The 15,147-nt window shown below is 35.0% G+C and overlaps 2 protein-coding genes across 3 annotated transcripts in view; both read left to right on the forward strand.

Moving 5' to 3' along the window:
• Positions 1-822: 822 nt before the first annotated feature.
• Positions 823-7,437, forward strand: LOC111480683 (trafficking protein particle complex subunit 3-like). Its single transcript, XM_023125850.1, has 5 exons — positions 823-955; positions 1,178-1,275; positions 2,094-2,193; positions 5,975-6,157; positions 7,052-7,437. The coding sequence occupies exons 1-5, from the start codon at positions 899-901 to the stop codon at positions 7,172-7,174; spliced, it is 561 nt and encodes a 186-aa protein (XP_022981618.1). The 5' UTR covers positions 823-898; the 3' UTR covers positions 7,175-7,437.
• Positions 7,438-8,675: 1,238 nt separating this feature from the next.
• The window catches only part of LOC111480523 (pentatricopeptide repeat-containing protein At4g04790, mitochondrial-like), an 11,187-nt gene continuing 4,715 nt past the window's right edge, over positions 8,676-15,147 (forward strand). The window contains exons 1-7 of one of the 2 annotated variants that reach the window (XM_023125619.1): positions 8,676-9,060; positions 9,306-9,353; positions 9,890-10,516; positions 11,549-11,728; positions 12,484-12,548; positions 14,535-14,642; positions 14,810-14,923. In XM_023125619.1, the coding sequence (XP_022981387.1) occupies positions 8,808-9,060; positions 9,306-9,353; positions 9,890-10,516; positions 11,549-11,728; positions 12,484-12,548; positions 14,535-14,642; positions 14,810-14,923 (1,395 nt within the window). In that variant the 5' untranslated portion in view covers positions 8,676-8,807. The remainder of the gene's footprint in view (positions 9,061-9,305; positions 9,354-9,889; positions 10,517-11,548; positions 11,729-12,483; positions 12,549-14,534; positions 14,643-14,809; positions 14,924-15,147) is intronic. The other variant, XM_023125620.1, reaches the window with a different exon arrangement.

Raw genomic sequence — 15,147 nt, forward strand, 5'->3', positions numbered from 1 at the left:
TTTATTCGACACTTGAAGATGACTCTGATACCATGTTGAGAATTACTGATCGTCCACTTGAATATTAGCTCTCATGACTTTGTTTCTAGTTTTGACTGAAGAGTTCGTACCAATAGAAATGTATCATTGATTATCCCCTTAGTTAGCCCATACAAAACTCTCTCTGCGCATTCACCAACATAAATTATCTTTCTTGACCCCCTTAATTTTCATGGTATGCACATCAGTTTTATCCGACGTCCCTAATTCCAAATCCACGAAAGTAACCGACGACATAACTGCTCAAGTGAGCATTGTCGTGAGGGGTCGATAAATCTCGAGGAAGAGCTCCAACTTTGCATAACAAAGACACGACTGAGGAGCCAATTCAGCTGAAGGAGGAGCGAGTGTTCGCTCAAATCGGTGAAAGAGGCGAGCAACAAGAACACCGACGATGGATCCTCGACACGGGAGCAACAAAATGATATGACTGGAGCCAGGTCTACGTTCTCCGAACTTAACTGGAGATAAGACCGACGATGCGCTTACAATTAATGTTGAGCTATTTTCGAAAATTACTTAACGTTGATCTCTCCTAAAAAATTACCTCTTTAGGCGACCTCCAATTCTAGAATGATGTATATATTTTGAGAATGATATCAATCTCATAAATAAATTATTGGTCATTTTGCAAAATGGCCCTTGTATTTTGTAATAATTTTCTCCCATTTCCCATTTTGATTTGGACCCATTAACGGGCTGCAAAGCCCAAAACTTTTAATTCTGGGCCACGAAGACGATTTGGGTCGTCTAAGCCCATAGTTCACCAGTGTTAACACTGTTCTTCACTTTTCTAGCGGCAACCAGCACAGCGTCTGGTAAAACTTCATTCGAGCTCAGTTCAGAATTCGGATCAATCATGCCTCCTGCCGGTCCTCGATCTGGTGATGCAATCTTCGCTAGCGTTGAGCGAGTGGTAAGCTTCACGAATTCAAGTCTCTATGTTGTTTTCTTTGATGTTTGGTTTGTGAGGGATTTTTAGAACATGGGAGGGAGGGAAATAGGTGAGAAGTTTGATCAGATGTATCCAAAATGGTAAATTTGTTTTTGATCTGGATGTGTGTTTTTAGGTCTTGATTTCATTTCTGTTTTTCGGTTCTCTTCTATTGATGAGAAGCTAAAGTTGAAATTGATGTAGAATGCCGAGCTGTTTACCTTGACTTATGGAGCGACTGTTCGTCAGTTGCTCACAGATCTGGAGGAGGTCGAAGAAGTTAACAAACAGCTCGATCAGATGTAATCTTACTCCATTTCACTTGCTCTTTGATCCATTTTCCTTTTCAGAACATAGAATTCCGCATTTTTTTTTCCAGAGAACTATTTTTTTTTTGGTGAATGATTGATGGGTCTGAATTACCAATTAAGTTTTTGTCTTTGTTTTATGATTTATTTGGTTTTTCATTGGCTCTCATCTCTGTATAACCTCATGGGAAGCCGAAGGCAATTAAAGAATGTGTACGGAAATTCATATCTCTGTGGTAAACAAAGCATTTTAACGTAAATTGAAATGAGTTGCATTATGCAAATTTCTTTACATTCCTTCCATAAGAGTCTTGCAGAAGCTTAATGCTTCTTACTATTATGAAATGTGCTCGAATTTTAGTTTGAGAGTTTAAATGTGCATGAGAACCACTATGGATTGATCTAATCTATTGGGGCATGTGAAAAAAACACGAGGATTTTGGGAGAACGAGTTCAAACTCTTTAGTGGCCACCTACCTAAGATAAAATAGTACATATTTTTTTTTCATAATTGAATGTTGTAGTGTCAGAAAATTATCCTATGAAAATTAAATAGCATGCACGGTATTTTTATTGATTAATTTTTAATGTTTTTTCTTGTATTCTGTGCTTTTATCTTCTGTAAGAAAGTCGGTTTTTTTATTAAAAGGAAATAGTGTGCCTGACGAGTACATACTAAGCCTATTATTTTTTCAATACTTTCTACTTTCATTAATAAAATAGTGAAAAGCTCTTTTCTGCGCAAACTTAATCTCCTTGTGCCAACACACATTAGATTCAGTGGTATGATTGTTTCTTCAATTACTTTTCAGGGGATATAATATTGGAATCAGGTTGATTGACGAGTTTCTAGCAAAATCTAATATTTCTAGATGTGTGGACTTCAAAGAGACAGCTGATGTGATTGCAAAGGTAGGTTGTAGTTGAATACATATTCGTATTAGTATCAAAACCCTACTCGGTTTAGGAAACTTTGACCAAACTCTCGTTAGGTTGGTTCTATCCACGTCTTTTTGTTGTATTATTACTTACTGTATTAATTCCTTTTATTTCTTTTTACAGTGGATAATTTGTTGTTACCATTAAGTTGTTTGTCCAGTCCTGTTGTGTATAAATTTATGGTTGTTATGTACTTGGCGGGACAAAATCTGCTTATAATAAAAAGAAACTATAATTTGGTCTATACCAAATTGCTTTAAGATTTCCAAGATTTTGGTTTGATGGCTGGAAAGAAGTTGGCCAATCCAACGGGGGGAGATACTTCTTGAGTGGGCAAAGTGGTGGAGGTAATAACTGTCCTTTCATAAACATCAACGACTAAGGAAGCATTGCTAGAAAATTGGATCAATTCTTGGTTAACCAAAATCACCTGCAAATTCAAGAAAACAGAGGACACAACAACTTGGGCTAACAAAGAAAAAACACACCACCACCAAATCAGTAGCCTCCAATAAACAATCAAGAATTACAAATCATTCGTCAGGAACCACCAAGAATGCAAGTTACCAAATAAGACACTGCTAAGATCTTGATAATTTAAGTGATGAAGAAGAGGACAGTGACAGTGATGATGATAGAAGGAGAAGGGGAGCAAACAACCAGAAAACTGGAGAAACGAATGATTACAAAATAAGAGTTGATCTCCTGAGTTTCAACAGAAAGTTGGATATTGAAACCTTCCTTGATTGGATTAAAAGGGCGGAGAGCTTCTTCAACTTCATGAATACACCAACAACATGATAGTGATTTTCATGACAATTGGACCAACTGTTCTAATAATGTTAACTCTTATGATTACTGCCTTCTTGATGGTTTTTTACTCAAAGGGGATCAGTTGTACTTGCCCCATACGTCCATTTGATAATCCGCGATAAAAGATTTACATTCAGGAGAATTGGGAGATCATTTTGGAAGGGATAAAACCATGGAATTTGTTTCATCCAATTTTTTTTTTTTTGCTACAGCTTCTAAAAGATGTTCGGAATTTTATTAGAAGTTGCCTTATTTGTCAAACAGAAAAGGTAACTTCTAGCAATGATGAACTTTACATTCCTCTGCCAATACCAGCATCTACATGGGAGGATTTGTCTATGGACTTTGTCCAAGGATTTCCTCGAACTCAAATACGGTTTGATTCAGTTTTTGTAGTGGTGGACAGGCTTAGTAAAGTGACATACTTCCTTGCAAAAAGACTAATGATGTCTTGTATATGCTAACCCTTTCCAGGGAAGTCGTGTGTCTCCATGGAATCCCTAAAACCTGAGTCTCGAATTGTGACATCAAAATTTTTAGTCCTTTTTTGCGATCACTGGAAAAAATTTGATACCACTCTCAAATACAGTATCACAAGCCATCCACAAACAGATAACCAAACCAGAGTTACTTATCGATCTTTGGGGAGTCTTGTACATTGTCTTACTGCTGAAAACATCCTAAATAATGGAACTTTTCCTTAGCACAAGCTGAATTTACCTTCAATCATGTGAAGAACGGATCCACAGGGAAGTTCCCATTGGAGAGAGTATATACTAAACTTCCTTGGTTAACTTTGGATCCTTCTAATTTACCTTCATCTGGAAACGGAATAAATGGCTGAATGGGTGGTAGAGCTACTTAAGGAGGTTCAAACTCGTTGAAAAGTTAACTTGGACTATAAGAAGACAGCTAATAGAAAAAGGCGAATTACTAACTTAGCAGTGAGCGATTTGGTTAAGGTTCATCTCAAGAAGTCTCGTTTGCCAGTTGGTTCATATAACTAATTAAAGAACTGCAAGCTTGGACCTTTCGAAATCTTACAGCGTCTCGATGCCAACTCTTATAAGATCATGCTTCCTTCTGACTTACATATTAATCCCAATTTCAATGTTGCAGATATTTTTCCGTATGAAGCACTTGATAGGTTTTCCTTACCACCTAAACTCGAGGACATGTTTATTACTTACTGTATTAATTTTTTTACAGTGGTTAATTGGTTATTATCATTGAGTTGTTTGTCCAGCCTTGTTATGTATAAATATAGGGTTGTTATGTACTTGAAGGAAAAAAAAATCATTTAATTAAAAACCACCTTGGATTGGCCTAGTGAACAAGTGGGGTGGTGTAAATAATAAAAGGCTAGAAGATTATGGGTTCAAATCATGGTGACCACCTATCTAAGATTTAACATACTACAAGTTACTTTGGAAACCAAATGTAATAGGGTCGGTGGTTATTTTGTGAGAATAGTCCAAGTGCGCACAAACTGATTCAGTACTCACAAGTATAAAAATAAATCTTCATTTAGTTTTTTTTTATTTATTATTATTTTTTATTTTTTATAAGAGACAATTTCATTGATGAGTGAAATTTACAAGAGGGATGTATAATCTATGATGTTTTCAAAAGGCCTTCCCAATTTGCAATGAGGGAGCTATAACAGTAGGAAGTGAAAATATTAGACAGTTTACACCAAGATATAGCTTGGTAAACAACATTGTCGAAAAGTTTTGTGTAGGTTTGTGTCGTTTCTGTAAATATTCTCTGATTTCTTTCTTTCCACATCTTCCAAAAGAAAGCCATGATGAGGTTTTTCCATAATAGGGCTTTTGTGTTCTTGAAAGGGTGGTACCTAAATCTTCATTTAATTAAAAAACTTTAATTTGGTCTACACCACTTTTGGTTTGCCTCGTGAGTAAGAGCACTGCTACTTTTGGCACTAGCAAATTTTTTACCTGCAATTGAGGGGTAGATTTTGAGGACAGTGTATATAGTCTGATGCAACAGACCTTTTGCAGTTAGCTAGAATGGATTTATCTACACGTCCATTTGAATTTTTGGTTCCACTGGATTTCATCATGTACATGACTTATGGGAGGTCTTGATAAGAATGTTTGCCCCTCGGTTCACTTTACCTAGAGGAGCAAGGTAGCAAAAGGTAATGAGTAGTTGGTTTTTGGATGTGGGAGTAAGCATTTCTAATGTGCGAGTCTGGGCCTTATCTAGTAATAACGGACACAAATATAAGTTTTTGTTAGGGATCTGTTTGGGTGAGTGTATATATATATTAGACAGTAGCAGCAACCATGATTGGTTTTCTGGTATTTTGGCCTAGAATATACCGTGTGAATTGAGAGTTCCAATCCTTTTGAAGCGCAGGGGATACTAGTTTATTTTCTTGAAAACTCATGTTTGTCACCTACCTAGGTATTAAAATCCTATGAGTTTGCTAACAACCAAATATCGTAAGGCCAAGGAGATCTCTCATGAAATTAGTTAAGGCAAACGCTCATGAATGTGTATCAAGTTCGGTTCCTTTGTGTGCATGAGGCAATAGTCATTTTGAGACCTATCAGGCTTCAGAGCCCTTCCTCTTCTTTTAAATGATTGTGTTTGGTTTCAATTTTGTCCATGGTGCGATTAGAACGCTCTTAACATCCCTTGACTCGATAAATATTAATAATTTTCCTGCACAGCACATCCTCTTTGGACACCAACCCATAACCATGCCGCTTGCCAAGAAAACATGTCACATTAGACAACTGCCAGGCCATAGATGTTTTCAGAAATTTAACAAATCCACAATGACCAAAATGAAACATTTAAATACATCCAAACTATTGCAGCCTCACAAACTCAACATAGGACTAAAATGGTAAAACTTACTGTTTTCTGCATGACATTGACTAGACTCTGTTCAATGGTTTTTGTTTAATAGGTCGGTTTAAAAATGTTTTTGGGGGTGAATGCAACGGTGACCAACTGGGATGCTGAAGGCACATGCTGCAGTATTATTCTGGAGGACAATCCATTAGTAGACTTTGTTGAGCTTCCTGATACTTGCCAAGGTCTTCATTATTGCAACATCTTAAGTGGAGTCATCAGAGGAGCACTTGAGATGGTGAGTTCTCTGCACGTTTTCTTAATCTTGCTTAATATTATCACCCACCATTATGGCTATCCTTGGTTTTGTTCTTCTCAATTTGTTTCTTTCATTTATTTTTTGACTTCATTTTATTCCTTGGAGAAAATGCTTTTCCTTCTGCTTCAAAATCAAGATCTGCAAAACATTTATGTTATAAGGCCTTTTTCTTAAGCTCCCACTTTGCTTTGTGGGGAAATTTTTATTTTATTTCGTTTTTTAATAGAGAGAATTACTCAGTCTTCATAATCAAGATCAATATTGAATTTGTAAATAAGAAAAATGTTGAGGTATATTTTCAAAACTTGGTTTATATGAATTTGTGTGTTTTAAGATCATTTTCATGACAGGGTTCCCAAATGCGGTTCCTGTAGATTTATACAGGCTCTTGCTTTCTAACACATTAAAATGAAAGTGGACATTAACTGTATTTGTGAAGGTACTGTTTCTGCCATACGATTGTACAAAATACATTAAATGTTCTACTCTACGACATCTTAAATTTAATTTCTATCCTTACTTTTAATTATATCTTAAACTTTTATTTTGTTATATTAAACTTTGAACTTAAAAGGTTAAAGTTTACGTAAAACTAAATTGACAAATCACTTCAGAACTGGCACAGAATTCAACAAATAGAATAAATATTCACAATGAAGAAAATATCCTAAATTCCCCAAATCTTCCTTAGAAAATCTAACTTACACAACCAAAAGAACCCACGTTGTAAGTAATCGTCTTCATTTTAAAGTTTTTAAAACAAAACTTGATTAGTTGAATTGAAAGGTTATAAGATAAAAAAATTTCTTTGATCTTATAAATCTGGAGACTGATATTTTCTCACTTTCTGATTGTGTTGTGTTGTTGGGTCAGGTGTCCATGAAAACAGAAGTAACATGGCTACGAGACATGCTGAGAGGAGACGACATGTTCGAATTACAAGTAAAATTGCTGAAGCAAATTCCCGAAGAGTACCCATACAAAGACGACGAGTAGCATATCTCAACGAGGAAAAAGGAACTCTTTTATTTCATGTCATCTGGCACAGTGTGTTCATTTGACCTAAAAACAATAGGTACATTTTTTGATTTCTGGAACTGATGTTACTTTATCGAAGTTATATTATAAATAGTCTTATGCGACAGTGATCAATTAAGTTCAATGTATATAGCGAAGGACTTAAAAAGGATTCACGTTTGGTTGAGGTGCGTAGGATTTTGTACTGCGGTAGCTGAGTTGAGTTGCTTGTGTGGTGTTTAGACACACACGAGTCATGGGTGTCAGAAAAAAGGAAACTCTTTGGCCATTTGTAGTTCATTTCTTATGAATTCAGTTGTCTGCTACCGGTCATTGGTTGCTGCATTTGTGATTGTTTGGTTTTGATTATATATTCTTTGGCTACTGTGATCTATAAATGTCAATGCAGAGGAAGCGGATTCGAAGGAAATGAATTCAAGTCGTGGTGGAGGTATCTAATAGTAAGGTAGTTGATTGTCCCGTGAGAATAGGCTATCTCATGAGTTTAAGTCGTTTGCATTTGATTTTTTGATGTGTTTGGTTAGTCTGGAAAAGGCAGTTGCAGTCTTTTTTGCTATCGGGTCCATAAAGGTTGATGTATATAGTAAATGACTTAATTTGAGTTGTGGGAGAGGTAGTTAGATTTCATATTAGGCTGATTGAATAGTTAATATCCTCTATATAGCTCGTCGTTGGTCCTTCACAAGTGCGCTCTACATCTTTCTTAGATGAGAACACACGGGTGCCTCAACTAACAAGCACAGTGAAATAAGAAAAGCAAGCATGCTTTTATTATATGTTAGATGATGCCACCTCCCACTTGACTCGAGTCCACTCAGCATAACCGCATTTCTACCAACCGACTCACTTGCCTCTTCCAACGTTGGGAATGAGAACTCATGATTTGATCTGTTAGTTTCAATGTTTGGATCATGTCGAGAAGAGAAGGTGAAAAAAAGACGGTTGGATAGTTTCTCTTGAATTCAGGTTACATGATCTTGATTAAAAAAATTGAATAAGTTTGAATGACTTATTAAGTAAAATATTGAAAATTCATAGATTTATAGGAAACAAAATAAACACAATTGAAAGGCTCTAAAAAAATATTGGCTTAATTAATAAAATTAAATTTTGTAATTTGTCTTTAAAATTTTTAATTATACCTTTTAAATTGAAAAAAAAAACTCTAAAAAATACTCAAACTTTGAAAAAAAAAATCGTCTAATATTTTATTTTAAAATATATCTTTAAACTTTCAAAATAGATAAATAATTTAAAAAATATCAAAAAAAAGTTTTTCGAATATATCCTTTGAGTTTTCAAAAATACATTTACTAAGTATGAAATATATTTTTTTAGAATTTAAAAATATTTTTAGGATAAAGTTTATTTATTTTTAAATGTTTAAGAGCATTATTAAAACTTTTTATTAATATAACCTCATAATTATAATAATAATAATAAGATTTAATAATGTAACTCTTCACAACCCAGCGGCAATCGGAAGTTGCCGTCGCCGATAAAACCATAAACCCCACAAAACAGCGGCGCGGCTCAATTCGCCCGAGGCCGGGAAGTTGCAGTTGCAGAGCTTTCGGAATCAGAATCCCAAATGCCTTCCAAATCCAAAAATCTAAGCTCTCTATTCCGCTCCGCCATTATAGCTTCAAAACCTTCACAGAATCCCCAAGATGCAGCTCTCAAAAACTACGTCTCCGCTATCGATCCCTTCTCTCCCAGCACCTCTCTCTCCAAAGCCATCGATAAACGATCCATCAAGTCCGCGAACTCCAAGAAGCTTCCCCAGAAACTAAACTCTGACGTTCAGTTTCCTGCTCTCATTTTAGAAGAGCCGTCAGGGTCTGGTATGCATGTTGTTTTATGATGTTTGGTTATGTATTCATCTTGTTTTTGATATTTCGGTAATTGGGCTGTAGATTATCTCCAATCAAAGCTTATTTTTGCCTTAGTTTTGGTGCTCTAGTGTTTTTTTGAAGCTGAAGATGAATTTTATTGTAGTTATCTCTCATTTGCAGTGAAGGGACTTATATGTGAATGATATTTGATTTATCAAGTTTTAATTCTCTCAAAAGATCATGTTTGAATGCAGGGGATTCTATGAAGCATTTAACCAAGGCCATATCTTCCATTCTGTGCGGTACGTGTTATTGAATGTTCGTTGGAGGAATTGCTTCTGAATATTTTTAGAATTCATCAGATCATAGTTTTATTCTTTAGTTGTTGATAAAACAATAGGGATATGTTACCTTGAAAATATCAGAGTGGTTTCTTTAACAGCCACTTTTTGGATCTCACGTTTCAAGTTTTTATGTTGCCTATTTCATCGTATCGAGAACGAGGGGAATGTGAGCAATTGAACTAATTTCCTGTCCAGTTATACAAATTGATTAAGTTATTTTATCTGTACTTTCATGCAAGTGCTATAATTTATATTGACTTGAACTTTAATGATGAAACAGTAAACTAAAAACTTGGGTTTCCCAATTGGGCAGGTTTGTCACTCAATACATGTTCTAGAATTATATTCGATATTTATAACTATTTGGCTCATAATTTTCATAGACATTATTTCATAAATTGTAGTCTTGCCTTCAATTATGGTTCTATCTGAATGCTGTTTTTTGTTTCTTTGCCAAGTAAACTGCTTTACCAACGTGTTATTTCCTTTTGCAGAAGGCTCATCTGTTAGGTCTCCTGATGCTCAAGAAAATGGTGATGAGAACTCTCTGAAACAATTATTAGACATACCATGGTTTTCCAACATATCCAATCATAGCATATCATTGCGTCGCAGAGAAATATCCCGTGAAAGAAAGCAAAAATGGATATTCAAAAATAGCCAAAACTATAGGTTTAGTCAATTGGTTAGAAATTGTGCACAGAAGCTGGGGACTGATGTTACTCTAGAAGTCTTTGGTAAATTGGGACGAGAAACTGGTGTGAAAGAATACAATGCACTGATAGATATATGTTTAGAGAAGGCTAAGACAAGTAAAGACTTGGAGGTTGTATTGGAACATATTGCGAAGGTTTATCAGCTATTTAAATTAATGAAAGAACATGGTTTTCAATTAGAAGATGAAACTTACGGTCCAGTTCTTGCATATTTAATTGACATGGACATGATGGAAGAATTTAATTTTTTCTGTGAGGCTGTAAAGGATGGTAATCCAGGCTCGAATTCAAGGCTGGGTTACTATGAGATGTTGTTCTATGTTAAAATCAATGATGTAGAAAAAATTCAGGAGCTTTGTGAGCATGCTACAGCTCATGATGGAGTGGACAAGTACAGTTTACAAGGTACGTCCTACAATTTTCAGATGTATCGGTTTTTTCTGCTGCACCCTTTTGTCCTCTTGCATTGAAATAAACAATTGAGAAGTTCTGCTTTCCGTGGAAATTATTTATTTTTTAAGGTAAGAAACAACCTGTTGATAATTAGCATGAATAAGAAGGGAGGTTGGGTCTGTTTGTGTCAGAGATAATCAGAAGGATCTCTAAACAGCTTAAGTAAAGAATGATAGCGAATAACAAAACTCCTTGGTATTTTCAGCATAAAGAGGTTTATATAGTCAGACACTCTCCCAACTCTTTCTATACCCATGGAAAATACCTAAAAGATTAATATTCCTAACTGATTATATATCCCCCTAGCTAAAGTAGAGTTGATCTACAGTACCTCAGCATTCTTTTTAACAACAGGGTCGGCTATGACGTAGGACAATGGCTAGAAATTTTATTTAAATTCAGAGTTAAATTTGAGAGTTTTGTGACTTTTAAATTTTATGAATGGTGGGGATTTGAACCTCCCCTGGTGGAACTTGAAGTTGGATTTTTGTCTAGTATTTGCAGTGAAAACTAAATAGCTAAGTTAAAGAAATATATAATAGGAAAAAACTGCATTGTACAACACCTTTGGCATCAACCGTGGGTTTCATTGTATCACTGTTCCTGGATGAAGGTCACAGCTATTGCTTTAAAGAGATTGACTGAACTTTTCTTTGCTTATCAATCACGGGATAATACGAAGAGGAAGATCAGAGAGTTCATACTTTCCCAGTCTCTGTTACTCACAATGACAAAATCATAATCTCTCTAGATTTCTTCTCATAATCTCTCTAGATGCTCACTTAGAACTTGAGTTCTCTCCAATCACTTTTCAGATCACTACTTAGTTACAGGTCATGATGGATTTGAAATATGCGTTCACAATGTTTTGATTTTTTTTGATAAGCTATTGTCATGTTTTTGGTGAAGCATATATCTTACAAATAGATCCATATTTTTGGAGATCAATCAGTTTGGTTAACAATTTGGAACCTGTTGTTACAGAAAATTATTTGCTGGCCCTTTGTGAATGTGAGCAGAAGGAGGAACTTTTGCAGATGCTGGAAATTGTAGACATCACAAAACTTACGTCAACTGTACTCGCAGCTAACATCTTCAAGTGCTTGGGGAGATTATTACTTCACTCTATTGCAGAGAAGTTGCTTGTGGCGTTGAAAACTTCTGGTATGTGATGATTACCGTAAACTTTTTTTGTCCAAAGAATTTGAAGCTGTCATATATTTGTTTAGGAGCATATCTGGATGAAGTAGAGATATATTAAAATTAGCAACTGAATCGAACTTTCCAAATAAGGAAAAAGTAACTTCTTTTACACCTTTTGAATTTTTGAAATGGAGACGGCTTTATTCCTAGCTGCTTCAGTGATGCAAACATGATGTCCTTGATATTTACTATCGACTTTGATGATTCATGGCTGCTTATCTTTCATGGAAGATCGATGTGCCTATATTTCCATTCCATGGGTGGCATGTGTGGTGTGGATGAGGGAATGTGAGGAGGACATGGTTTGGGTGGTACATTGGAAAAGAATTGATTTTTAGAATCAAACAAATGTCAATTTTGTAAAAACTTAAAAAATACCCATCAATACATCCCACTAAATAATATTTGAAGTTCCAATAAATAAGGATTTTTTTTTAACAAAGTTCCATCTTATAGTAAAAGATGAGAAATATCTTAGGCTTTTAACATGTTATTCACTAGTCATTAATAACATTTAAATATGTTTGCATGGGTATTATATTTATTTGACTTTCTTCAATTTATATTATCCATCGTTATTTATTGTACTCTGCTCAGATCACATTTCTTCGGCTAGAATTGTGTTTTTGGTTCAATAGTCGTGATATGCTCATCATTATTGCATAAATATCTTATCATCTTCATACCCGTATTGTATTGCTGAATTGAAACTGCAGGGAATGGAGCAGAGAATATCCCTTACCTTATATATAATCATGTTGTCAGCATTCCAAATTTAGCGGTGAGGTTCCCATGAATAGTGCTGGTAATTTCCTTGAGTCTACAAATCTCTCAGGCACTTCTGCTTTTCAGGCAGTTTGATTGTTTTGGAAGTGGTTGCTCTTTTTCTTTTCCAAAATTTTATTTTGCAAGTCATTTTTTTATTTTCTTATTGTCATATTGCTCTTTAAAACCTCCATGTCTCTAAACACTATTGTTCCTTTCAAGGCACCGACCCTAAAGAGAATCAAATAAGTCAGCCTACCACAAAACCCTACCCTTCCCACGAAAGGGTAAATGCAAGAGGATCTCCGACATCCTAGTATTGCACTCCTCCTTTGTATATAAGAATCCAATCCTTATCGTGAAAAGTCTGATGTATAGCTAACACCAAACGACTGAAAATAGCTATCCTAGATAGAGTGAGCAAACTGACAATCCCGAGGTCATGATCCTAAGTCTTTAGATGTACTCTTACAAAGAATGCACCACAGAGGACCAAGAAAAAATGTCTTAAAAAACTTTTGAACAACAATAGAACAATCAATACTAAATTAAGGTGTCAATAAAAAAAGAAAAAAACTTGAATTACAGAAGACTTCTATTCAACTCAAAGACGCACAAAATTATAATTGGAATGTTTCACCCTTGAATAAAAAATGAAAACTTAACCACACATCATAAAAGAGAAACAAAAACTGGAAAGGGAGAAGAAGCCTTGTACCCCTTTGTCTCTCTCTCTCTCTCTTGTTTTTTTTCTGCTCAAGGGGAAGTAAATTCACTGCTCACACACTATTTTCCATAGTACAAGGCCCTCTATTTATACTCGAGTGCGGAGGAATTTCATTGACAATAGGCTTCTCCCTTCCTAAAATACTGCTGAAAAAGAACTGAATGAAGAAGTCTGCCACCTTCTTCAGCAGAAATGGAAGTTTGCGCATGATTCGCAGACCAAAAGTATGCTTTATCAAAAGTTCAACTAACCTCTATTGTTGAAAGCCCTGTTGTTTTGCTTCTGCAACAAAGCCTGGAGAACACCCAGTTATTATGTAGTCTAAGGGTCTTTTTTCCTTTTAAAAAAGATGTCTTTATAGCACAAGGATAGGAGAAAATTCATATTGCTAGGAAGGATGATCTCCCAACTGAATACAGACTGTATTTGATTTCAATAGTTCAACTCGTAAAAAGATGTTCTTGTCTCTTTGAATCTTTTTTGTGCACAACTCTCCTACTCAAGAGAGAGAAAGAGATGGATTCCTTCCTTGGATCTTCTCTTGGGTGTTGATGCTGTCATGACCAAGGTCGTATGGAAATAACTTTACTTTTTTGATAGCCTCCATGGAAAATCACCCTATACAATGGCTCATAATACTCTGTAAAGAGTATTAATGCTCTTCCTAGAAAGTGCATGTTAACCATAGACTATAAAAAGAATTTACTTCCTTGAAGGCTCTATCCTACAACTCAAATTGGTTAATTTGAACGTAGCTTAACAGTTAAGTCTCCTATTACCTTCAATAAAGCTGAATGTTTGATCTCTTACCCCTATATTTTTGTTAACTCAAAAAAATAAAAAATAAAATAAAAAATAAATCGGATTGGTCAAATACTTATCAAGCTGGAAGCCATATTGATTAGAGAGGTCGAAGTAGATTTAGCAGCAGTGGTTCTTTTAATGATCACCATTCAGCAGGGTTTGCAGTTTGCTTTTATTTATTCTTTTCTGGTCTTTATAAATGTCCAATGCAATGTTGAAATCTTGAGACCGAGGGCTTCTCTTCTTTCAAGTTATCATGAAGTCTTATTAGGGTTTCTACATACTCATAACGATTGCTTGCAGTACATGCATCTAAATCTTTCTGCAGTTGTATCCTTCTGTAGTTGTCTGGGTATTAGATAATGCATAAGACTTTTTTATGGAACTTCAAGGTTTTATTTGAAGGAATACTTCTTTTGTATTCTATCATTGATATCTTTCACTTTTTTTTTTTTTTTTGTTACGTGGAAGATTGAGGATATGGTTTCTAAGTTCAAGAGCATGCACTTCGAATTGGACATCAAGCCTTCATCTGTTTCATATGAGAAGCTCATCTGTTACTGTTGTGGTTCACTTAAGGTAAGGTACTGGGGGAAGATTGATAATCATAAATTTGTTTTGAACTACAGCGAAAACCTTTGCTTATTTAGAGTAAGATAATTTAAATTTGTTTGTCTTGTTAATATCTTGGGTTTAGTTTCGATACTGCTTTGAAATTAGCTTTTTTCTTTTTAAATCTGATGTAGGTGCATATGGCTCTTGATATAGCAAATGAAATGTGTGATGCAGATTTCACACCATCCACAGATGTCTTGCACTCCATTTTACATGCTATGGATGAAGGCTGTGAGTTTAATTTGGTAAGTGTTTTGTCTTCTCTATTTTTAACTAATATTTGAAGTTAAATTAGTATTGTATGTCATGTGGTTTTTTCCTTTCACATCTTCTTTGGTTTTTTGCTTCTCATTATCTTGATATTTGCACTTTATATTTTGAACTTACGTTCTTGAAGGACCTATGACAGAAGTTCCTTTTTTTTTTTTTTTTTTTTTTTTTTTTTTTTTTTTTTTTTTTTTTTTTTTTT

The sequence above is a fragment of the Cucurbita maxima genome, unplaced genomic scaffold (genome assembly GCF_002738345.1).
Source record: "Cucurbita maxima cultivar Rimu unplaced genomic scaffold, Cmax_1.0 Cma_Scf00006, whole genome shotgun sequence".
Lineage (NCBI taxonomy): Eukaryota > Viridiplantae > Streptophyta > Magnoliopsida > Cucurbitales > Cucurbitaceae > Cucurbita > Cucurbita maxima.

Excerpts from the sequence above, each read along its gene's own strand:
- LOC111480683 (XM_023125850.1), top strand. The coding sequence starts at position 899 with ATGCCTCCTGCCGGTCCTCGATCTGGTGATGCAATCTTCGCTAGCGTT. Across the intron at positions 956-1,177 it reads TCGCTAGCGTTGAGCGAGTG|AATGCCGAGCTGTTTACCTT; the intron begins GTAAGCTTCACG and ends AAATTGATGTAG. Across the intron at positions 6,158-7,051 it reads TCAGAGGAGCACTTGAGATG|GTGTCCATGAAAACAGAAGT; the intron begins GTGAGTTCTCTG and ends TTGTTGGGTCAG.